Here is a 25,908-nt window from a genome sequence, read left to right on the forward strand (position 1 = left end):
AGGTCAAGAGGTCACGTGACCAACATTTTCGAAAATCGAAAATCCGAGATAGCCAAAAGTTTCCTTGGTTGATTTTGAGTTGGAAGACATAAAGTTATCCTTATACAAAAGTCAATAGTTTTTGAGTTATGAGCCGCCAAACATAGGGTTGAAGCGTGACCTCCAGAAATTGCCCGAGGCTATATCTCGTTAACCGTTCGTCGAAAAAAAAAATCATCGCCACAGCTGGCTTTCCAGCCCAAAACAACCCCCTAGACGAATTTTGAGCGAAAAATAAAATATGAGGGTGCACAGCTTTGGTCGATCTATCGTGGAATGCCCCAAGTTGATTTGAAAAATTAATAATTGTGAATTTTTTGCAATAATGCGTAAAACTTGGCCATTTTTTAAGATATTTAGCTAAAACTTGCTAGAGTTAGTCATAATAATGCGTTCTATCACATATATTCCGTTTTTTTTTTCGAAAAGTCAAAAACGTTTTGAAAAAAATGTAAAAATATAAGTTTTGGATTTTATTATATCAAATTTTCGAACTTTCAAAATTTCGAAAATCCGAGATAGCAGTATGATAGCGCAGTCTATTCTGAGTCCTCTCATGCAAAGAAATTGGATCTAGCTTAAAAACTGAGCTCTTGGGAGCGATTGCCGTGGTTCAATGTTTTGCATCGAAATCGGCCGAACATGACGTCACTCTGACGTCATTTCCGGCCGACCTATGGTAGTTACGAAGTTAAAATTTTGACACAAGGTGTCAAATTGATGCAGCCGAAGGTACTGAAAGTTTGGCGTCGATACGTCAAGCGGTTTGGAAGTTATTGCAGAAAAACAGGAGGGGGGCTATAAATAGCCCCCCCCCCAGTGGGGCGCGGGTTAAGAGCTCTCGATTGCCGTTTTCCCCGTCTTTCTACGACCATCGGTTCGGAAGTTAGACAGGGGGCAGAATCTGCCCCCCCCCCCAGCAGGGCGCGTATGGCTGAATGGCCCAGCGGGGCGCGGGTTAACTGGCCGTCGTAGCAAGTTTTTAGTGTAGGAAAATAACCATACAGGGTATTCAGAAACGAATTATTCGACACCAGTAGTATGTATATGATCGGTAGCTTTCGGGGGCTGCTGCCTCCTTCATCAGCCTGCTTTTTAAATGCATTAGAACACAAGACAATACGTTTCAAACATGTCTACCAAAAAGTAAACCGCCACGAGGAAAAGTTGTAACGGTACGTCTCAAGCATAGATGCACAACAGTTTGATACATGATAACAAATAATAACACATAATTAAGTCGCCATCGTCCGTAATATCCGTAATAAAACATTCGACATTAATCGTGATCCGTGGTCGTAACAATCGAGTTCGCACAATCGGGGTCATGACACATTAATCGATGGTAATCGTTATAGGATCGTAATCGTTACATACTTGCAGGCGCACAAACTTGCATAAATTCGCTCTGATAGCCACACGCCTATACAACAAAACAATTTTCAACAATCCAAAAGCAAGTGTACCTATTTTTGACAGCTCACTCAGCCTCATCGAAAAGCGCCTTACACACGTAGTGCCCGGTACTTATCAGGCACCTCCCACCCGGGTAAGATGTTAACCCTCGCCGGCACAGGGGGGGGGGGGGGGCGGGTGCTGCCCCCCATAGGGTTTTTTTCGCGATAGCTCCGAACACCCTGGCGATAGAGAGCTGAAACTTGGCATACCTGACCTTTGATCCAAGCCGGATCGTTTGACACCAACCGCATTTTTGGGTCAGGTCAGGTCACTGACCTATGACGTCATAAGTGAACCTCTGCACGGTCTTCAGATGTCGCAACTTCGCAACGCCCTCACTGCCAGAGGAGATGTCACAGGGAAATGAAACTTGCAGGATCTAGTATCCATTATGAGTCCCACAACTTGTATATCTCGGATTTTTCCTAAAGGTCATATGAGGTCAGGTCATTTTCGTGACCTCACCATTATAAGTCAATGGGGAAAAATTGAAACTGCTATTCTGGCGCCGGGAACGATCTCCAACTATCTCAAGCACACAGAATCGTGATTTGATGCACTCCTTGCAAGGTTAGATGCGTCACTTTTGCAATGTTGACCTTGCGTGACGTCATTTATGACGTCATCAAGGTCATATTAGTTTTTCGTCAATAACTCTTGATCAAATTGAGCTAGCGAGTCGGGAAAGCCACCAATGGACTCAGGAAGACCTGCCGAATCGAATGATATGCGACATGACCTCTTTCGACCAACTTCGTGACATGGGGGTGCTGACCTGACCTTGACCTGAGGTCAACACCCCAAGTTGACCTGACCCAGACGAAAAGTATATCATTCGACGCGCCTGAGCGAGACGAACACGATGCTGCCAAAATCGGCGCTCTGCGGCCGTTTTTTTGCGAAGTTATTCACCAAAAACTGAACCGTACCTTGGGGCACTTGACCTGACCTCAGAGGTCACCGGTTGACCTAGGACCTTAAAATCGGGTACCAATCTCTGCGTCTCGTAACGGCGCACACGCTCGTTTTTTCCGCGACGCGCTAGCTCCACCAGGGGCGAAACGGCGAGGGGGGGTCGTACCCGCCCCCCCCCCCCCTCGGCCGGCGCGTATGTACACCTTTTTTCCTTCAGTTTGAAAAAGTTGTAGCTCAATTTGAAAAAGATGTAATTCAATTTGAAAAAGTTGTACTTCAATTTGAAATAAGGTAACTTCAATTTGAAAAAGATGAAATTCTTTTTGAAATAGTTCAAATACAAATAGAAAAAGATATAATTCATTTTGAAACGTATCGGGCTCGGAAGAGAACACACTACACATAGTGTGCTGTGCCTGCGGATGTGCCTCAGGGCATGCAATCATGTGCAGACGTACTTCGCTGGGTGCCTCGAGGATCGCGACCACCCGATGGGCGTTTAAAATGTCCCTGCTTAGCTGCGGCTCTGCCGCACCACTGCACTGTTTTCAGCTTTGAAATGTGTGCCCGTGGTCGGGTCGCAGCGGGTCCGACTTCTGTCCGCTGGCAGAGTCGATTACCTGCCCATTCATTCCGATCTCTGTGGTCCGGCGAGGGTTAACTTCGTCCCATTTGATAGAGTGCCCTGTCTCCAGCACATGTTTAGATATCCCTGAGTGATCCCGGTTTCCGTTTGCTATAGCTCGTTTGTGTTCCGATTCCCTCGTCCTTAGCTTTCTCCCGGTTTCTCCTACATAAATTTTTCCGCACTGACACTTATACTGATAGACCAGCCCAGCCTTCTCCTTCACCCCCAACCTGTCCTTAGGTTTGACGAGTCTAGCACTAAGGTTGGCTGCAGGTCTCGTGCTGACCTTCGCGTAGGGTCGAAGGACGTGCGTTACCTGTTCAGTCACCCCCTGGATGTAAGGGATACTTACATAAGCCCGGCTGTCATCTTCCGCTCCCCTAGCTGTCCGTCCGGAACCCTCCCCCTCCCCCATCCTAAGCCGTTCTTTATTCTTTACCCGCCTCTGAATACGTCGCACCAATCGCTTGGGGTAGTTGTTCTTCTCTAGTGCCCGCTCTATTTTCCCTGTCTCGCGTTCCTCGTCTTCAGGTGTTGTTGTGAGCCGTGATGCCCGTGTGAAAAGTGTCTGTTGGACTGATGCTTTGTGTTGTGTGCTGTGGTGTGACTCAAAGTGAAGGTACTTGTCTGTGTGTGTCGCTTTTCTGAACACTTCGGTCTTCATGGTCCCCCCTCCCTGCCTATGTACCCTTACATCCAAAAACGGTAGCGACCCCTCCCTCTCCTCTTCGAACGTGAACTCAATCCTCTCATGCTGAGCGTTGAGGTGGTCGAGAAGTTCACCTACCTTGTCTTTCTTTACGATCACGAACGTGTCATCCACGTAGCGTCTCCATAGTTTCACTGGGTGTGGGAACGACTGAAGCGCACTAGACTCAAACGATTCCATAAACAGGTTGGCCACCACTACGCTCACTGGACTCCCCATGGCCGTGCCCCACTTTTGTTTGAAGAACTTTCCGTTAACCCTAAAGTAAGTAGTACCCAGATAGAGTCGTAATAGTTTAATGATGTCCTCGACCTCTAGTGCTGTTTCCGCCCTTACCCTGCTCTCCTCGTCCAAAAACTCTTCTTCGAGTCTCTGGCGTGCTACGTCACATGCTGCCTCTGTCGGTACCGACGTGAATAGCGCTTTTACGTCAAAAGACACCATGGTTTCATCGTCGCTGAGCGTTACCCCACGTAAACTCTCTTTGAAACCCACCGTGTCCTTAACATGATGTTCGGATCTGCCCACAAGAGGAGATAGGATGCCTGCTAGGTGTTTCGACAGCGCGTACGTCACACTGCCTATGCTCGACACGATGGGTCGTAGCGGAACTCCAGGGCTTGTGCACTTTCGGTAGCCCATAAAGCAACGGCGGAGTCGGGTCCGAGTCCGAGTCGGGTCCGAGTCGGGTATATAAAATCCGAGATATACAGATTGTAGGCGCCCATAACATCATGCAATCCACCAAGTTTAACCCGCGCCCTGATGGGGGGGGGGCATTTTGGCCCCCCCTGTGGTTTTTCTTAAATAGCGAAAAAACGGTGGCGCGCAGCGCCGCCAAATTTTGGGAACCTTACCGGGCGTCAATTTGACACCTTCACACAAAATTTCAAGTCACAGGTCACCTCAGGTCAGGAGTTATTGAGGTCAAACTGAGGTCATGTTCGAGTAAAAATGAGCAAAAAACATGACATATTTAAACGCTCACAAATTCTACAGTTAACAAGCAATTTTAAAGTTCTTTATGTGGTTGTGTAGCGAAAAGACGGCGCTACAAAACGGCTATCTCGGATTTTCGAAATTTTGGGATTTTGACCCCCCAAAATAAAAAAAATGATTTTTTTTTTAGAAAAATTCAACAATTTTCCAAACAATTTTCGAATTTCGAAAAAAAAACGGAATATATGTGATAGTCCCTGCGCTCTTCGATATACATACCAAATTTTAGATCGATACCTCTTTTTTTGGCCAAGTTATAGCGAAAAAACTGTTAAAAATTGATGACGTCAAATTTTTGAACTCAATTTTTAGCAATTCTAGACCTCGTAGCGCAAAACGGAGACCACCATTGAACTCCCCGTGACGAGCTGCATCGAATCGCTACCCATTTTATGCAAAAATATCAACTTTGAAATTTGACCTAATTTGACCTGACCTTGACCAAAACGTGACCTAAGCTGGCCCTAAGGTCTGTCTGACCCACATAATCGCATTTGTCATGTAAAATGGACCATAAAACATGTATCACACGACACTTTCTTATTGTGACCCCCCAGTGACCTGACCTCTGTGACCTGACCTGATATCAGTGACCTCAAATAGCAAAATATGTGTTTGAAGAACATTTCCCCATCAATGATTTTCAATGAAATGCATTTTACTCGATTTTACAACGCATTTCTTGAAATGCCTGTATACGGTGAAAATTCGACCTTTGACCTGAACTGTGACGTCATCGGTTTGACTGAGGTCAATGAAATTGGGTCATAAGGTAGTTCCCCGTTGGGGCTATCCAACACCGTTTACCGCTTGTCGCTATGTTGCGTGGTTCTTGAGATCTGAGGGGGGGGGCCAAAATGCCCCCCCCCCCCCATCAGACCGCGTTGCTCGGCAGACCCCATCTGGGCGCGGGTTAAAACCTTTCTGACAAACACTGCAGGCTGGACATGATTGCAAACTTTTTTAGGCTTGGTCAGTTAACTTGACCTGGTGACCTGACCTGACATGACCTGGGGTAAAAAAATTCACATATTGTCCAAAATTGATGTACCAAAAGCTACCCCAAGCGGAGCGGCACTACGCGCCGCGGTTTTTTTATTTACACGCAAAAAATGAGACAGGGTGGTAACATATACCCCCCCCCCCCGAATGAAGGTTAATGGTAACATTAAAACCTTCGCTCCAGTGGGGGGCATATGTTACCACCCTGTCGCGTTTTTTGCGTGTAAATAAAAAACCGCGGCTCGTAGCGCCGCACCGCTTGGGGTAGCTTTTTGTACATCAATTTTGGACAATGCACAGTGGCCCTTTTTCAGAATTAGCACGCATTAATTCCCACATTACCTGAAAGTGGTGCAAGACGTCAACACGTGATCAAGGACGTATTTCCTGCCAATGCTAAGAGAAGAAAAGAAAAGAACTGCCCAAGGAGATTCGGCCCAACAGCGACAGGTCGCTCGGCCCAAGATTTGGCGCACGTTCGTACGGCTCGCCCGCCGGCCAGCCCGCTCCGAACGCAAGTGTGGCGAGCCCGCCAGCCGACCGCCAGGACGCCCCAGGGCGTCACGTGACCGTATCTACAGCTGTTGCCAGCCACCGTTAGTATAATTTCAATTAGCACATCTTGTGGCAAAAGTCAAGCCACATTTAGGCGCACACTAGGTGACACCAGCTTCGAGCCAGGTCAATGAGCTTAGTCGTATCGAACAGGAGCCACAGCCGCTCGCGGACTGAACTGGCTCACGTTATCCACCGTAGAAGCAAAATGGCGCAAAATGGCGCGATGCCCTTTGGCGGACATGTTCAGAAGAGATCGGCGATTCGAACGATGTATAATACGACATGTTCCAGAGTGTGCCACTTAACATAAAGCTTCATATGTATGGCGCCATCTCCAGTTAATAATTGTCCTGTCATTGTGTCCACAATATTCGGCAAAAGTGGTCTATTTAAGTTTATATAATGAAAATAGTGGCTTCTAGGGCTTCTGCGTAAACTCAGCTTCACAGCCATGCCACTCATTTTTAATATTTTTGCATCGAAAGTCTTACAAATTGATGTTCATCTCACTCTACTTTTTAGGGTCCGCCGGTGGTGTCCGCGCGCCTCTCGACAAACGTCGATTTTGCGGTCAATTTTACCAAAGATAATTATTTTTTAGGAGGTAAAAATGGCACCATCGGATAGTTTGGAATGTTTTGCACACGATAAGACTGCATTTTACTCAAAAGAAGAGAAAAAATATTTTGAATTTATGCGTGCTAATTCTGAAAAAGGGCCACTGTGCAATGTTCGAAATTTTTGACCCTAGGTCATGTCAGGTCAGGTCACCAGGTCAGGTTAACTGACCAAGCCTAAAAAAGTTTGCAATCATGTCCAGCCTGCAGTGTTTGTCAGAAAGGTTTCAAACTTGGTGGATTGCATGAAGTTATGCGCACCTACAATTTGTTTATCTCGGATTTTTTATATCCGTGACCTGAGGTCAGGTCAGTGGCGTGACCTTACCATTATAAAGCAATGGAGAAAAATGAAAATGCGTCTAGATCCGTGTGTACGCATAGGAACAGTCCAAATATTTCAGAATCACAATGATTTGGACCACCCGTGACGACCAAGGTGCTTTTTTTGCTGATAGCCTCTAGAAAGGTCATCTGAGGTCATTTGAGGCTACAAACAGATTTTTGCCAATAACTCTCGATTGGAAAGAGATAGGACGCTGGGGATGGCCTCATTGTGTTTCTCTTGTTGAGACGCATCGAATGATATGCAACATGACCTTTTCCGGTCAGGTCATGACCTTGACCTGAGGTCAAATTTTCAAGTTGACTTTTCAAGGTCAAATTATAGTTCATTCGACGCGTCTGTCTTGTCGAGAGGAACACGATTCTGGCAATAGAAATGTTGTGGCTTTTTTAGTCAAAAGTTATTGTCGAAAAACACAATTCGCAAAAACAGCTATTTTTGGAGTTTTTCCCTCTGGAGGCTAAACCGTTGACCTGAGGTCAATTTTGATGGTAGCTTTATCAAAAGAAGAGTTCAAAAGCTATCGATTGCTTTTCCATGCGTTTTTCTAGCTATCATAGTTTCTGAGATAAATGCATGTTTTCTGAGAAATATAATGACATTTGGCAAATTTGACCTTTGATGACCTCCAGTGACCCCAATATTGCTCTAAGATGAAAAATGACCTTAATACTTTCAAACGTACACACTGAGAGCTATCGACTGCTTTTTACTGCGTCTTTCTAGCCCTCTTAGTTTTTGAGTTAGAGGTGGGTGGTAACATATGCCCCCCCCCCCCACTAGGGCGAAGTTGGCTGAGACCGCCACTGGGGCGCGGGTTAAGTACTGTGGTTTCAAAGCATAAAAGTGATAGAACGAAGCGCATATCTCCAGTATTTTCCGAGTTTAGTATTTTCCCATAGGCTTAACCCGCGCCCCGCTGGGCTATTCAGCCATACGCGCCCTGCTGGGGGGGGCAGATTCTGCCCCCCCTGTCTAACTTCCGAACCGATGGTCGTAGAAAGACGGGGAAAACGGCAATCGAAAGCTCTCAACAAGGCGGATCTTAAAAGCCCAAATTTTTTTGCTTAAGTAGGTCAGAGGTCAGGTCAAGGTCAGGTCAAGGGTACAAAATGCAAGTTTCTACAGTATCGGCCTTGCACCGTAGTTGCCGAAGAATGGACTGAGACTGATTGCCCAAAACGTGTTCTTAGACTACCAAGACAACATTCGTTGCACACAATGTCATTCAAAGGTCAAGGTCAAGGTCAGGTCAGGTCAGGTCAGGTCACCAAAAACAAAATATAGAAAGGGGCATGTGCGACACATGTTTTATGGGTCATTTTACTCATGGAATTCAATAGGCACACTCAATAAGTGATATGGACCACCTCTGGATGAATTTCAGGTCGAGGTCAGGTCAAGGTCAGGTCAAGTGAGGTCAAATTTTGAAGTTGGTTGTTAAGGCCTAAAAAGGTGTCTATCCGATGCAGTTTTTCACGGCGAATCGAATGGTGCTATTTTTGTTTCCGTACGAGGTCTAGAACTTCCAAAAAAAATCATTTTTCAAAAAATTTGTGTGTCGTGACGTAATAAAATTTTAAATAACTCCCACATTTTTGAACCGATTCTTCTAAAAATTGGTATGTAGGTGCACATAGACCACTTCTTTGACATATATTCCGGTTTTTTCGATAAACTCAAAATTTTGGATTTTATAAATATTTTCCCAAAAAAGTCAGTTTTTTTGAAAAATTTTTTGGCCAAAATCCAAAATTTTCAAAAAACCGAGATAGCCATTTGATAGACAAAGTAGAATCACGTATAACCTTTTTTGTTACGTCTTGATTCCTTTAAAAATGAAGATGTTAGCGGCGTTTGAAATTTTGCCGTTTTTGAGGCGAAAATGGCGAACATGACGTCACTAAAACGTCAATTTCTCAAAAATTTTCCGACGGATTTCGCTCAAATTTTCAGGGAACGTGTCAAACTGATGTATGATAAGGTACTGAAAGTTTGACGTCGCTGGCGTAACGCGTTTAGAAGTTATTGGCGAAAAACGGGAGGGGGGCAGATTCTGCCCCCCCCCCCCAGCGGGGCGCGGGTTAACATTACGACGTAATGACCTCTAACTGACCTAAGGTCAGTGACATCAAAAAACCCGAACTATATGTTATGCAACTCGGTGAGCTTAGCACACCCTGAAAGTTTGAAGGAAATCTGTCAAAAACTGTGAGTTGGACAGGTGCAAAAAGAAAATTGAAATTTGCCATGACCTTGTACCGGTCTTTTCTGACCTGGTGACCTGACCCAAGGTCACCAGGACCTGTAATTATCAGGTCATATGTATAAAGGTTGCCCTATAGGCTGTGCCAAATTTGGCGCCGCCGTTTTTACGCTATCTTCGAAAAACATTAGGGGGGGGTGGCATCGACCCCCCTGCCAGGGCGAGGTTTAACCCTCGCCGGACCTATTGGTTTTCTACATACGCGCCGGCCGAGGGGGGGGGGGGGCGGTACGAACCCCCCTCGCCGTTTCGCCCCTGGTGGAGCTAGCGCGTCGCGGAAAAAACGAGCGTGTGCGCCGTTACGAGACGCAGAGATTGGTATCCGATTTTAAGGTCCTAGGTCAACCGGTGACCTCTGAGGTCAGGTCAAGTGCCCCAGGGTACTGTTCAGTTTTTGGTGAATTACTTCGCAAAAAACGGCCGCAGAGCCGCGATGTTGGCAGCATCGTGTTCGCCTCCCTCAGGCGCGTCGAATGATATACTTTTTGTCCGGGTCAGGTCAACTTTGGGTGTTGACCTCAGGTCAAGGTCAGGTCAGCACCCCCAGGTCACGAAGTTGGTCGAAAGAGATCATGTCGCATATCACTCGATTCGGCAGGTCTTCCTGAGTCCATTGGTGGCTTTCTCGACTCGCTAGCTCAATTTGATCAAGAGTTATTGACGAAAAACTAATATGACCTTGATGACGTCAAAATCACGATTCTGTGTGCTTGAGATAGTTGGAGATCGTTCCCGGCGCCAGAATAGCAGTTTTCATTTTTCCCCATTGACTTATAATGGTGAGGTCACGAAAATGACCTGACCTCATAAGACCTTTAGGAAAAAAATCCGAGATATACAAGTTGTGAGACTCATAATGGATACTAGATCCTGCAAGTTTCATTTCCCTGTGACATCTCCTCTGGCAGTGAGGGCGTTGCGAAGTTGCGACATCTGAAGACCGTGCAGAGGTTCACTTATGACGTCATAGGTCAGTGACCTGACATGACCCAAAAAGGCGGTTGGTGTCAAAAGATGCGGCTTGGATTAAAGGCCAGGTATGCCAAGTTTCAGCTCTCTATCGCCAGCGTGTTCGGAGCTATCGCGAAAAAAAAACCCTATGGGGGGGGCGGCACCCGCCCCCCCCCTCGGCCGGCGAGGTTTAACCTTCCAGGCGGTGGGGGGCATTTTTGCCCCCCTTTAGTTTTTCTATATATCTCGAGAACCGCTGCGCCGATCGTCATAAAACTTTCAGTACCCTCCCGTGAATAGCTACTGCACATTGTAACCAATTTTTTTTTTCCAAAGGCCATGATAGGTTGGACGCTAATGACGTTAGAGTAATGTCATTTCTGCCATTTTCGACAAAAAAAAGGTTTCGCGAGAAGAGCTGTCAGGCCTGCAGCTTTAGAGATACAGAAGAATGTTACATAGATAAAAGGTGTAGAATTTAGGAGGCTGCAAAACTGCTATATCAAATTTTTGAAATTTTTGGATTTTGTTCCCCAAAAATCAAAAAATATATAATAGCCGAAAAATCCAAAAAGTTTTTTGAATTTCGAAATAATCGGAATACATGTGACAGTCCCTACCGCTTTCTATCTACATACTAAATTTGAGATCGATACCTCTTTTTTTGGCCAAGTTATAGCAAAAAACTGTTCAAAATTGATGACGTCACATTTTCAAACCCAATTTTTAGCAATTCTCAACCTCGTAGCGCAAAACAAAGACCACCATTAGACTCCCCGTGACGAGCGTTATCGAATCGATACCCATTTTATCTAAAAATATCAACTTTGAAATTTGACCTGTTTTGACCTGACCTTGACCTGACCTCCACCAGAAAGTGACCTAAACCGTACCTAATGGTCTTATAACCAACACCATTGAGTTGGAAATGAAAAACTGGCCATAAAACATACATCGCACAACCTTAGTAAAGTTGGGTTCATGTGGTAACCCTTGGTGACGCTTGGTGACCTGACCTGTGACCTGACCTGGTATAACCAGTGACCTCTTATAGCACATATGTATACAGCCCTCAGCAGACTGCGTGGTAGGCATTCTTTTTTCGACAAAACCGGTAATAACTCAAAAACTATGTGATCTGTCGGTCGGAATTCATTGCAAATATAGGCACCATGCTCCACTCTTTCGATTGGGTCTATCACTAAACAAAGTATACTAATTCGTGCTACACAATACGCATGACAGTTATATTTGGACGCCTCTGTTGTATGAAGCGTCACTTATAGGCCACTCATAACACGATATTGAGTGACAGCGCAGAGTTTTGGGAGTTCAGTTTTGGTCTATGTTTGTGGATGTAGAGAGACTCTAATAGCCTAAGGTCAAGCTCCAGGTAACTCCTCTGCAGAATTGTAAAATCGTTAATTGAGAAGGCGGTGCCGCACTCATCAGAGTGGTCTTTAACTGAAGAGGGCTTTGGGCTAAATACCATTAAGCCAGTGCGGTCAGAAATCCCCATGTGCTGGCACACTCTAGTAGTGAGGCGTACATGAGTGGACCCAATGTACGACTCCCCACACGAGGAGCAACAAAACTGGTATACAACACCAGAGCGGCAAACTTTGGGAACCCTGTCTTTGAAGTGGAAGATAGAACCGATGGTGAAGGTGTTTCTTAGAATCACCTTGGGGTCAAGATAGGGATAGAAGGACGTCAGTAAAGTTATGAGGTCTTTTCGCAGGCTAAGGGATTGTGCACCAAAGTAAGGTAGTACTAGGTACTTCTCCAGCTTGGGCACGATGACTTCGCTCGATATTGCTGCATATTGTCTGTCAGGGAACTTTCTAACATGAAAATCAAACATCTTTGTTGGAAAGCCATTGTTTTGAAAGAACTTTCGTAGGAATTTGAGTTCGCTGTCAAACGGTTTAAAATCAGAGCAGAGCCGGAATGCCCTGAAAATGGCAGATTGCATGACAGCCTTCTTAACAGTCTGAGGGATGAAAGTAAAAAAACTCAAACCCAGACCCGTAAAGGAGGGTTTCCTATAAACTGATGTAACCAGTCGTTCTCCCGCTTTTTGGACTTGCACATCTAAAAAAGGAAGGGATCCGTTTTTTTCTACCTCTTTTGTAAACCGTATCTTTGGGTGACGGCCATTCAAGAAATCCAGAAACTTGTGTACTTTGGACTGGTCGTCAAAAATAGGAAACAGTCATCTACATACCTCCGGAAATACTTTGGGCGAAACTCATTTGGGCAGTCATTGAGCCAGTTCACCTCATGGAAACAAAGAAAAATATTTGCAAAGGTAGGGCCGAGATTAGAAGAGTCAGACATTTCGTTTTTCTCACAGTCAATGACAATCCAAAAACAATGTAATAAGACCAGACGTTTCGACAACAAAGTGCCTTCGTCAGTGGAAAAACAAGATATAGGCTTTACATCGATAAAAAATATAGAAGACGACCAGCCTGCACGAAATACTGTTCTACTTTTTTGAAATACAGGTTATATCTAATCTCGCACTAAAATGTTGTATCGTTCTTCTGTCTAAACTATTCTGTAAGTCATAATCACAGCATTGACACATTGACACATTATAACAGAGACACTCCTATAGATATAGCTATTTGTTTTTTAGCACCATTTTCGCACCTATCCTGGACCAGCTGTAGAAGCCTGGTTTTATGTTAACAGTGTCTTCAAGTAAAATATATGCAGCTTCCATGGCTCTCCTAATCGGTTTTGGCATGCCCTTTTCCATCACTGTAGCTGAATCCCAAGCTGGAAGATGATGACACTTTTCTATATGAAGCACCATCGCATTGGATACATTATGATTTCGAACATCACGTTTGTGCTCTTGAAGTCGTGTTTTCAAACCCCTCCCCGTTTCACCGACATATGATTTTGAACATGGTCCAGAACAAGGTATCTTATATATAACACTGTTGTCTGATGTGTTCACCTTCTTCGGTCGCACTAAATCTTGAATCTTGGATCCTGAAACGATGGCTACATTGGTTCCAGCTGATCGTAGACTAGTCGCTATTTCGTTCGCTTGTTTCGAGATGGGAATCGTTATGAATCGTCCTCGTTTCTTTTGTTCTTGTTTTTGTTTCTTCTTTTCTTCTACACTCTTCCTCCTTATTTCCTTCGCCTTGTTTTGGAGCCGAATTAAGTAACCTTTTGGATAATGAAGTCTTGTAAACGTTTCGTATATATGGGCGATCTCTTCGTCGAGGAATTCTTCGCTACAAATCCTGAATGCTCGGAGAAAGAAGCCGATGACTATGCCACTTTTTACGCGATCGCTGTGTCCTGAAAGGAAGTGGACGTAGTCTTCTTTATTTGTAGGCTTTCTGTATACCTTAAATTTTGCTGTACTTCCGCACCTAATAACCAGTGTGTCCAGGAAAGGAATCGTTCCGCTGTTTTCGGTTTCAATTGTGAATTGGATTTTCGGATCGACGGCATTCAGGGCAATAACCTTCTCTTTCAGGTTCATATCGTGTGGAACTATTACGAGCACGTCGTCAACGTAACGAATCCAAGTGCACTCAGGGCCCATGATATGTTTGTACTTTTCTTCCTCCAGGTTTTCCATGTACAAGCAAGCCGCTAAATTTTGCTGTACCTACTGTGCGGAAGTACAGCAAAATTTAAGGTATACAGAAAGCCTACAAATAAAGAAGACTACGTCCACTTCCTTTCAGGACACAGCGATCGCGTAAAAAGTGGCATAGTCATCGGCTTCTTTCTCCGAGCATTCAGGATTTGTAGCGAAGAATTCCTCGACGAAGAGATCGCCCATATATACGAAACGTTTACAAGACTTCATTATCCAAAAGGTTACTTAATTCGGCTCCAAAACAAGGCGAAGGAAATAAGGAGGAAGAGTGTAGAAGAAAAGAAGAAACAAAAACAAGAACAAAAGAAACGAGGACGATTCATAACGATTCCCATCTCGAAACAAGCGAACGAAATAGCGACTAGTCTACGATCAGCTGGAACCAATGTAGCCATCGTTTCAGGATCCAAGATTCAAGATTTAGTGCGACCGAAGAAGGTGAACACATCAGACAACAGTGTTATATATAAGATACCTTGTTCTGGACCATGTTCAAAATCATATGTCGGTGAAACGGGGAGGGGTTTGAAAACACGACTTCAAGAGCACAAACGTGATGTTCGAAATCATAATGTATCCAATGCGATGGTGCTTCATATAGAAAAGTGTCATCATCTTCCAGCTTGGGATTCAGCTACAGTGATGGAAAAGGGCATGCCAAAACCGATTAGGAGAGCCATGGAAGCTGCATATATTTTACTTGAAGACACTGTTAACATAAAACCAGGCTTCTACAGCTGGTCCAGGATAGGTGCGAAAATGGTGCTAAAAAACAAATAGCTATATCTATAGGAGTGTCTCTGTTATAATGTGTCAATGTGTCAATGCTGTGATTATGACTTACAGAATAGTTTAGACAGAAGAACGATACAACATTTTAGTGCGAGATTAGATATAACCTGTATTTCAAAAAAGTAGAACAGTATTTCGTGCAGGCTGGTCGTCTTCTATATTTTTTATCGATGTAAAGCCCAAGGCCGTATATTAGAAGGTAAAATCGTCAGGCGGTTTGTTTACATTTGCTCAGCTGACGAAATGACGTCAAAGGTCGTCCACCCTCACGGATCAGGCAGCCGCATGCAGTACAATATGCGGACGTTTTTGGGAATTGAGACGACTTTAGCGATATTGAACGATTAAATTACGTTATACCAGCTTCTACAAACCTGCAAACCGGTTTATGCTCATGTGGTGCCACAAAAACCAGTGTGGAAGGAGTTTATATTGATGCATTATCGGCTGGAAAAACACCATAACTTCGACCGTAGCCGACTGAGCCAACATTGACCTATGCTTGGTTATGGGTCAGCATAGTTGCCAGAATGTCATAATTTACGCGGATTCAAACAACAACTAAAGCATTAGACGTACGATTACGAGGTTTTGCTCACAACAGTTAGGTATACCGAGCAGAGCATATACCCGGCCGGGGCACCAGCGCCGAAACTGAAGCGTGAACGGTGGCCTGCGACAGGAACGCATATGGCTGCCAGTGATACGGTATGTGGTGGCGCATCGGATGCAGCCCTGCCACTTTCGGTCCAGAACTGGCTGCCATTCGTTGGTCCCAGTCCAGCTGCCTCAATCGGTCCCGGTTTAGACGCCTTTGCCGGCCCCGGTTCAGACGTCTCAGTCTTTCCCGGTCCGGAAGTCTCAACTCAAACTTTATTGAACAATCTTATCAACATTATCTTGGTAGAAAACACAAAACAGTAAGACAGAACAAACGAGCAAACTCAAGCAGCACTTCAAAATGACGATAGGTACACACAAACATCAGCGTGTTTCAGCAGCATCCACGCGTCGCTCCGCGCTGTCTCACAGCACCCCACGGGGTCAAACCACTACGTGGGTTCGTAACACGCTGGCCACAAAACATGGGTTACCAGCGACCAACACAAAACTCTGAAAGCAGGGGTCCATCCAACCTAATTTACAAACACAGCAGCCCCGTCAATGGCCATTAGCGCCAACCCCGCCGGCGGCAGCAGGAGCGACAGGCAGGGACAGCGCATGCAACTCGATCGCAAAACCATTCTTCTGGCATTGCTTTGCGTCTATAAAGGAGAATATCCCGCCCTCATCTACCCTTCAGGACCTGGCCGGGGACACTAACGAGACGCGGACATTACCCACTCAGCTGAGCAGTGAGCACCCTTTCGACCGGTCCGGGGCCCAGCTCTCGCCACATGACCGAAGGCTACTGTTAGGGTGCTGTCCTGTCCTGCTGTTCTTTTGCTGTCCTCCATCAGTCGGCTCCGAACCACCAGCCTCGCTGCCCCGCCGGGGTCCGGAGAAGAAGCTGCGCTGAGACGATCTGGAACCATCAGCCGGGCTGTGAGTCCCCACCGCCATGCGGTTGCTGGGACCGGGGCGGTGCAACCACACTCGCGTCCTGACTGCGCTTATGTGCTTCTCTCCTCGGAGCAGAGTCCGGCAGCGCAACCTGACTGACCTGAGCACGCCCCGCGCGAGAAGGCGTCTGGCGTGGCGCGCCGGCCTCGACCATCTATCACACCGCCTCGGGATTCATGATCCAGATCCGATCGAATCGTCAGATTAAAATGTCTCTTGTATGGTAAACACAGATAAAAATCCCTCCTTCTTGAGTCGCAGAAGGCCAGGGAGGCTTGACAGTCTACGGAGGTCGCCGACTGAGAAACGCTCCAGCAGCCGTAGTTGGTCAGCTGCTCAGCAACACTCTCCGCCAGCAAGACTGAAAACAAAAACCTTCCATGAAATGCAAATTAAGGATGGCTGAAGGATGCATAACACCCAGTAAAACGAATAACTATTCAGTTAACAAAAAATGTCACTTCCTTGCTTGGAAAATTGTATTTTAGTCACTAAATGCCATGGCAAAGGAGCTGCCTAAATCGATGAATGTCAGCAACTCGCCAAACAACCTGTGTAAAACAGTTTGTTATTGTATGTGACTCGGTAGACACAACCTTTTGACCTTAGCCTGCACTAAATATGATAGCAAATTAGGCATGCTCCATTGTCATTTTCCCCTTTGAATTAGGTAATTGTTTTTGGGAGCTGCCACAACTGCACAGATAGGCACATTAACATTGCTCACACACACAGATTCACTTACTTGTAAGTTGCTGGGTGATGTGTTGTGCCTTGGTCACCAGTCACAGAATAACTGAAGCCTCCTGGAAAAGCGCTGTAGCTGTTGGCGACTGGCGTCACCACAGCTGGTCGGTGGGGCACTGTAAACAAGATGTGACTTTAAACGCTGCTCCAGGTACTTTGGTCATGATCTGTCATAACATAGTTAACATTTCTTCTAATCAAACTAGGGCCTAGGGGAGTTGGAGTGATACTCCTCCATCATACCAATGCGCTAACAAGGATTGAAGAAAACACATGAGCCCTAAAACCAATCAAAAAACGAACACAAAACATACCTACCTACTCATTCATAATCATTATTTTTTAATTTGACAGGAATCCTGTTCACCTGAAAATATTCAGCAAACCACTCACCAATTGCCTGACACCATAGTGCACACAGAAGTTTGAGGCCTGTGTAGGCTGTGCAATATTATATGTGTAGATCAAGATGAAGTACAGTGAGACGTGAGTCAGTACCTTTTAAGTTGTAGGTTGGTAGATTGTAGGCTTTAAATTGTAGGTTTTCGGTTAGTAGGTTGTAAGTTTGTAGATTGTAGGTTGACAGGTTAAAAGTTTTTGGATAGTAGGTAAGGTTAGGTCAGGTTAGATTTTTTATCTTCACTGTACTTCATCTTCACATTTACCGGCTGTGCGGACTGCAGGCCTGTTTGTGTTGGACCGGATCTTTGTAATGCAAAGCACTCGCTCATTCTAAAAGTACTGGTTGTCAAAGACAGAAGAGAAGCGGATGGCTCCCCGTGGATGTCCAGATACTTATCAATTATGGCAGCTTACATGAGTTACAGAAGCAATTGCAGCTTCCTTTGTCCGTCTAGGCTTTAGACAATTGACCACACTTAAAACAATCAAACATGCAATTTTGTTTGGTATTGGAATACATACCAATATTTCTACATTTACAAAAGTATATGATAATTCTTATTAACTACTTGCTGGTAATAATCAGAAAAAAACCTCGAAAATGCCAGACAGAAAAGAATCAAATAACAACTAACAATTGATATCAATTGAAATACACAAATTTGCAAGCAGAAGACTGTAACACGCGCGCAATAAATGTAGAAAATAGTTAAATTTCTGCTTCAATTCCTTAAACCACTGTCATAAATCGTAATTCCCAACTAATTCACTGCTACGCTAGAACTCAAAGACTACAAGTTTTTAGGTATTGTAACCTTTACAACATGTAGAAAATGTCTTATTCAACCATTTGAGACCAAAAACGTTCCACTTCATCCCGTTTTAGTTGAGAAAACAGCAAAGAAAGTGGACGACCTTTGACGTCATTTACCTTCTGATTGGCCCAAAAAGCCTTCCCTATGGCGCAACATAGAAACGATGACCCCCTGGTAAAGCCTATATCTTGTTTTTCCACTGACGAAGGCACTTTGTTGTCGAAACGTCTGGTCTTATTACATTGTTTTTGGATTGTCATTGACTGTGAGAAAAACGTAGGGCCGAGAGGGAGACCGTGACGCTTCATACAACAGAGGCGTCCAAATATAGTTCTGTCATGCGTATTGTGTAGCATGAATTAGTGTACTTGTTTCTTGTATTAGTGTCTCGATAAACAAAGTATATGCTTCGTGTGGTTACAAAATGCAACAGTTTGTTTTGGGGGCAAAAATAAACTTTTGGGTTTTGTTGCCAAACTGGATGGAAAATGAATACGATGGTAATGCCCATCTATGTAAGGTGCGGAGTCTGGCGCGTCTTGCTGTTACGATTTCCGAGTGACCGAAAGCATAGTATCCGCGATATTCTCGGTTTTGTCGAAAAAGAATACCTACCACGCAGTTTGCAGAGGGCTGTACTAGACAACTGACGCCCTATCGCTGATTTTCGACAAAGTGCGTTTTACTCGGTATTATAAGGCTTTCCCTAGAAGCCCCGTGAACGGTGAAACATTTTATCTTTGACCTGACCTGTGACGTCATCGGTGACCCCGAGGTCAATGAAATTGGGTTTCTCACAAATTTGACAGGGCTATCGAACGCCGTTTGAATTTTCTGGATCCGTCCAGTAGTTTCGGAGATACGGGGGGGGCAAAAAAATGCCCCCCCCCCCACCGCGCGGAAGGTGGCCGGGAGGCCCACCGCCTGCCGGGTTAAGGTCTCAGGTCAACCAGTGACCGCTGTGGTCAGGTCAAGTGACCCAAAGCACAGGTTCAAGTCTTTAATAATAACTTCGCAACAAATGGTCGCAGGGCCGCGATTTGGGCATCATCGTGTTGGTCTTGCTCAGGCACGTCGAAGGGTAAACTTTTTGTTTGGTTGCTGTCACGTTCAGATGTTGAACTCGGATGACTGATGAGGTCAGGTGACAGGTCAGCGCCTCCCAGGTCACGAAGCTAGTCACGGGAGGTTATGTCGCATATCATTTGATTCGGCAGGTCTTCCTGAGTCCATTGGTGGCTTTTCCGACTCGCTAGCTCGATTTGACCGGAATTTATTGACGAAAAACTTATGACCCAAGTGATGTCATAAATGACGTCACGCAAGGTCAACAATGCAAAAATGAAGCATTGGACCTTACAATGAGTGCAAGAAATCACGAATCTGAGTACTTGAGATAGTCTGAGATCGTTCCCGGCGCTAAAATAGCAGTTCTCGATTTTCCCCTTTGACTTAAAATGGTGAGGTCACATGACAGACCTGACCTCATGTAACCTTAACCCTATTCCTGGCGGGGGCCTCAGGAGCCCCCCTGAGGTTTTTTGGTTATTTCTCCCAAACGCGTTGAGCTAGGAAGCTCAAATTTTCTGACTTTTCCTAAAAGGCTTCTACGCAACATGTCTGAAAATTTTGAGTTGATCTGATCTCAGGTCAGGTCACCAGAGGCGGTTTGGTGACCCTACCTCAGAAAAGTTTGCAATCACGCCAGAGCTAGAGTTTTTGACCGATCAATTTCTTCTCTTCAGGCTTTAGTTAGGGTACCAGTATGTGCAATTTGTATATCTCGGAATTTTGATATCGGTGACCTAAGGTCAGGTCAGTGTCGCGACCTCCCCATTATAAGTCAATGGGGGAAAAATCAACTCCCTGTTTTTACCACTAAAACGGGTCGGAATGGCCCCATATACCATACATGACTTCATATACGATCAACCTTCACTACCTTGAGGTCTGTTTTGCTGTTGGGCAGCTGTGAGGTCATGTGACGTCATCAAAGGTCACCAAAGGTTTTTGGCCAATAACTCCGTACAGGAACAAGATACAGACGCGTGGATGGTCTCATTGTGTTCAGCTCGTCAAGACGCATCGAATGATATACATGATGACCTCGATGTCACGTGACCTGAGGTCAGCCTTTGACCTTGACCCTTCGAGGTCAACATATATATCATTCGATGCGGATTGACGAGAGGATCACGACGATGCCCTTAGTTTGTTCCTATCTTGACTAACTCGAAAGTTATTCGAGAAAAACTCTCTCCACATCTAACGCCGCCATTTTGAGTTTTTCGACCCCTGTGACGTCACCTTTGACCTGACCTGAAAATGACCTTAGTAAAAATTGTAGATCTTGACCGTGCGTATCCGATGCCGTTTTTCGTTTGTTCTGCGATGTGTAGTTTTTGATATCTGAAGGGGGGCCGAATCGGCCCCCCGCTAGTTTCTTGTCCCGGCGGAGCCCGCCAGGAATAGGGTTAACCCGCGCCCTGATGGGGTCTGCCGAGCAACGCGGTCTGATGACGGGGAGCCATTTTGCCCCTCCCCCCAAGATTTCGAGAACCACGCAACATAGCGACAAGCGGCAAATGGCGTTGGATGGCCCCAACGGGGAACTACCTTGTGACTCATTTTAATTGACCTCGGTCTAACCAATGACGTCACAGGTCAGGTCAAAGGTCCAATTTTCACCGTTTACAGTTGGAAATTTGGAAAATCTGAGACAGTAGTTTTGTAGCGCCGTCTTTTCTCTACACAACCACATAAAGAACTTAAAAAATATTTAACTGTAGGTTTAGTGAGCGTTTCAAGGTGTCATGTTTTTTGCCCATTTTTACTCGAACATGACCTCAGTTTGACCTCAATAACTCCTGACCCAAGGTGACCTGTGGCTGGAAATTTTGTGTGAAGGTGTCAAATTGATGCCAGGGAAGGTAGTAGGTACCCAGAATTTGGCGTTTTCTCGCTATTCAAGAAAAACCATAGGGGGAGGGCAAAATGACCCCCATTAGGGCGCGGGCTAAGAAAAAATATGAGATATACAAGTTGTGATACCTCTGGAGGATACCACATCCTGTAAGTTTCATCTCCTTGTATAAGTTCCTCTGGCACTGATGACGTTGCGAGTTCGCGACATTTGAGGACCGTGCAGAGGTTTACTTATGACGTCATATGTCAGTTACCTGACATGACCTGAAAATTCGGTTGGTGTCACGAAATGCGGCTTGGATCAATGGTCAGGTATGCAAAGTTTCATCCTTCTATCGCCGGCGTGTTCGGAGCTAATGCGAAAAAACTATGGAGGGGGGCCCCTCCCTCGTCGGCCGGCGAGAAAGGGAGAGTAGTAATTCAAGGGCTAATCCAGGGGGAGGAAAGGGGCCATGTCAGTCCCAGGCCCGTTTATTCCCCCTCCCCACAAAAGACCCGGGTTCTAGCACTGCGCCTATGGCGGTGCATGGAAAGAAAGGCGTAATTTCGGCCATTTGTCCCCCCCCCCCCAAAAAAAAAAGAAAGGCCAAAATCACACCATACAACAAATCATTAAAACTGACATATTTTTGGAAAATGAAAGACAAAAACAGAAGTATAGCTTAGCCACATTACCTTATTGTGTTGTCTCTGTTCCAGAATGATATCCCGGGTCTCTCCTATAGCTTTGCCACATTACCTTATTGTGTTGTCTCTGTTCCAGAATGATATCCCGGGTCTCCCCTATCCCGCGCCCCGTAGGGCTACCGGCGGACCCTACCACCCGTAGGGGGGGGCCGTTTCGGCCCCCCCTAAGATCTCGGAAAGTTACCGGCCGATTTTCAAAATTCAAACGGCGTTTGATAGCCCTACCCGGGAACTACCTTGTGACCAAATTTCATTGACCTAGGTCAAACCGATGACGTCACAGGTCAGGTCAAAGGTCAGATTTTCACCGTTCACAGGCAATTCAAGAAATGTGCTGTGAAATCGAGTAAATTGGTAATTTATTGAAAACCATCGATGGTATATTGTTCGTCAAACACATACTTTGCTATCTGAGGTCACTGATACCAGGTCAGGTCACAGCGAGGTCAGGTCACCGGGGGTCACAATATGAATGTGTCGTGTGATACATGTTTTATGGTCCATTTTACATGACAAATGCGATTATGTGGGTTAGGCAGCCTTTGGGGCCAGCCTAGGTCACGTTTTGGTGAAGGTCAGGTCAAGGTCAGGTCAAATTAGGTCAAATTTCAAAGTTGATATTTTTGCATAAAATGGGTATCCATTCGATGCAGCTCGTCACGGGGAGTCTAATGGTGGTCTTTGTTTTGCTCTATGAGTTCTAGTATTGCCAAAAATTGAGTTTGAAAATTTGACGTCATCATTTTTGAACAGTTTTTTCGCTATAACTTGGCCAAAAAACGAGGTATCGATCTGAAATTTGGTATGTAGATAGAAGACGGTAGGTACTATCACATATATTCCGGTTTTTTTCGAAACTCAAAAAACTTTTTGGAGTTTTTGGCTAATATATCCAAAAAAATGCTTTTTTGATTTTTGGGGATCAAAACTCAAAAATTTCAAAAATCCGAGATAGCAGTTTTGTAGCCCTGTCAATTCTACACCTTTTATGTCTTGATCATTTTCTGTATCTTCAAAGCTGTAGGCCTGACAGGTCTTCTCGCGAAGGTCTTTTTTCGGTCGAAAATGACAGAACATGACGTCACTCTGACGTCATTTGTGGCCAACCTATCACAGCCTCTGGAAAATTTTTGGTCACAATGTGTAAAATTGATGCCCGGAGAGGTCCTGAAAGTTTGGTGGCGATATCTCTAGCCGTTTAGGAGATATCGACCGAAAAGTACAGGGGGGGGGGGCCGTTTCGGCCCCCCCCCCCTACGGGGCGCGGGCTATAGCTGGGCCACATAACCTTATTGTGTTGTCTCTGTTCCAGAATGATATCCCGGGTCTCTCCTATAGCTTGGCCACATTACCTTATTGTGGTGTCTCTGTTCCAGAATGATATCCCGGGTCTCCCCTATAGCTTGGCCACATTACCTTGTTGTGTTGTCTCTGTTCCAGAATGATATCCCGGGTCTCCCCTATAGCTTGGCCACATTACCTTGTTGTGTTGTCTCTGTTCCAGAATGATATCCCGGGTCTCCCCTATCCCGCGCGGGGCTGGGGGGGGGGTAAATTTTACCCACCCTCGCGAATTTTTGCAATAACTCAAAAACGGCGGCGCGCAGCGCTGCCAAACTTTCAGTACCTTTTTTACATCAATTTGACACGTTCCCTGAAAAATTTGAGCGAAATCCGTCGGAAAATTTTTGAGAAATTGACGTTTTAGTGACGTCATGTTCGCCATTTTCGCCTAAAAAACGGCAAAATTTCAAACGCCGCTAACATCTTCATTTTTAAAGGAATCAAGACGTAACAAAAAGGTTACACGTAATCCTACTTTGTCTATCAAATGGCTATCTCGGTTTTTGAAAATTTTGAATTTTGGCCAAACTTTTTTCAAAAAACTGACTTTTTTGGGAAAATAATTATAAAATCAAACATTTTGAGTGTATCGAAAAAAACCGCAATTTATGTCAGAGACGTGGTCTATGTGCACCTACATACCAATTTTTAGAAGAATCGGTTCAAAAATGTGGGAGTTATTAGAAATTTCATGACGTCACGACACACAAAAATTTTGAAAAATGAATTTTTGGGAAGTTCTAGACCTTGTACGGAAACAAAAATAGCACCATTCGATTCGCCGTGAAAAACTGCATCAGATAGACACCTTTTTAGGCCTTAACAACCAAATTCAAAATTTGACCTACTTGACCTGACCTTGACCTGACCTGGACCTAAAATTCATCCAGATGTGGTCCATATCACCTATTGAGTGTGCCCATTGAATTCTATGAATAAAATGACCCATAAAGCATGTGTCGCACATGCCCTTTTCTATATTTTGTTTTTGGTGACCTGACCTGACCTGCCCTGACCTTGACCTTGACCTCTGAATGATATTGTATGCAGCGAATATTGTCTTGGTAGCCTAAGAACACGTTTTGGGCAATCAGTCTCAGTCCATTCTTCGGCAACTACGGTGCAAGGCCGATGCTGTAGAAACTTGCAATTTGTACCCTTGACCTGACCTTGACCTTGACCTCAAGGCTCAAACTTTAAATTAAGTACATGTTTTTAGTTGTTCGTGATGAGATCTTTCGATTGGCGTTTGAATTTTCCAAATCGGACCATTAGTTCGGGAGATAACAGGGGGGGGGGGGTAAAATTTACCCACCCCCAGCCCCGCGCGTTCGGCTGGAGACCCCAGCCCCGCGCGGGAGCTGGGCCACATTACCTTATTGTGTTGTCTCTGTTCCAGGATTCTATCACAGTTAGTCTGCTGCTGAACGGAGGAAGCCAGACATTTATTGCCATTGATGTAGCCGATATCAACGACAACACCCCGACATTTGACGGCCAGGGATCGCAGATATCGCTGGACGTGCCAGAGGTTTGTATATACATGTATTATGTATAGCATATGTGATATTTTATCCAGAATGTGTTGCATGCAACTTGTTCATGTTCTATTGATATAGTATTTTCTTGTTTTTTTTTCAGTTATGCCAAAATGTATCACATCATCAGCTTTTTATCGGCTTTGTTGGTATTACATAATTTAACCAAAGGACTTAGGTCCCATATTTATTTATATCAAAGTTAAAGTTATGTTGTAACCAAGGGATCACCATGTAAGTCTTAAGTTCCGCCATTACCAATCAAAAAGCGTTATCAATTTCCACCTCGCATGGGCCTTTTTAAAACACTTTACACAATTAAAAATTGAAAACAGCCTTAGTCATTAATTTTCCAGCGCAGTAATTGTTATTTTCTTCTGTCATTGGTGCTGTAGAACCAGCTGAACGACTCGCTACTCATCCTGACGGCGACCGACGCCGACCCCGGAGCCACAGCCAACCTGACCTACACCATGAACACCGGGGTAAGTACGGCGACCGACGCCGACCCCGGTACGGCCACCCTGAACTATACCATGGATACGGGGGTAAGTACGGCGACCGACGCCGACCCCGGAGCCGCGGCCACCCTGAACTATACCATGGATACGGGGGTAAGTACGGCGACCGACGCCGACCCCGGAGCCACGGCCACCCTGACCTACACCATGAACACCGGGGTAAGTACGGCGACCGACGCCGACCCCGGAGCCACGGCCACCCTGACCTACACCATGAACACCGGGGTAAGTACGGCGACCGACGCCGACCCCGGAGCCGCGGCCACCCTGACCTACACCATGAACACCGGGGTAAGTACGGCGACCGACGCCGACCCCGGAGCCACAGCCACCCTGAACTATACCATGAACACCGGGGTAAGTACGGCGACCGACGCCGACCCCGGAGCCACAGCCACCCTGAACTATACCATGGATACGGGGGTAAGTACGGCGACCGACGCCGACCCCGG

General features: G+C 45.4%; 2 protein-coding genes and 1 long non-coding RNA gene across 3 annotated transcripts in view; 1 reads left to right on the top strand and 2 right to left on the bottom strand.

Annotated features, from left to right (window-relative positions):
* Positions 1-25,908, top strand: part of LOC122365230 (protocadherin Fat 4-like) — a 165,736-nt gene that overhangs the window by 47,702 nt on the left and 92,126 nt on the right. The window contains exons 4-5 of the mRNA XM_043336234.1: positions 24,797-24,928; positions 25,331-25,420. Of these exons, the coding sequence (XP_043192169.1) occupies positions 24,797-24,928; positions 25,331-25,420 (222 nt within the window). The remainder of the gene's footprint in view (positions 1-24,796; positions 24,929-25,330; positions 25,421-25,908) is intronic.
* LOC122365231 lies at positions 12,986-15,017 on the bottom strand. The gene is made up of 2 exons (XM_043336235.1): positions 14,320-15,017; positions 12,986-14,034 (listed from the first exon to the last, which is right to left on the bottom strand). The coding sequence occupies exons 1-2, from the start codon at positions 14,330-14,332 to the stop codon at positions 13,118-13,120; spliced, it is 930 nt and encodes a 309-aa protein (XP_043192170.1). The 5' UTR covers positions 14,333-15,017; the 3' UTR covers positions 12,986-13,117.
* LOC122365233 lies at positions 15,330-18,308 on the bottom strand. The gene is made up of 3 exons (XR_006253707.1): positions 18,041-18,308; positions 17,223-17,340; positions 15,330-16,838 (listed from the first exon to the last, which is right to left on the bottom strand). It is a non-coding gene; the product is annotated as an uncharacterized LOC122365233 (long non-coding RNA).

Source organism: Amphibalanus amphitrite, unplaced genomic scaffold (assembly GCF_019059575.1).
Source record: "Amphibalanus amphitrite isolate SeventyFive unplaced genomic scaffold, NRLGWU_Aamphi_draft 000724F_arrow, whole genome shotgun sequence".
In the NCBI taxonomy this organism is placed as follows: domain Eukaryota; kingdom Metazoa; phylum Arthropoda; class Thecostraca; order Balanomorpha; family Balanidae; genus Amphibalanus; species Amphibalanus amphitrite.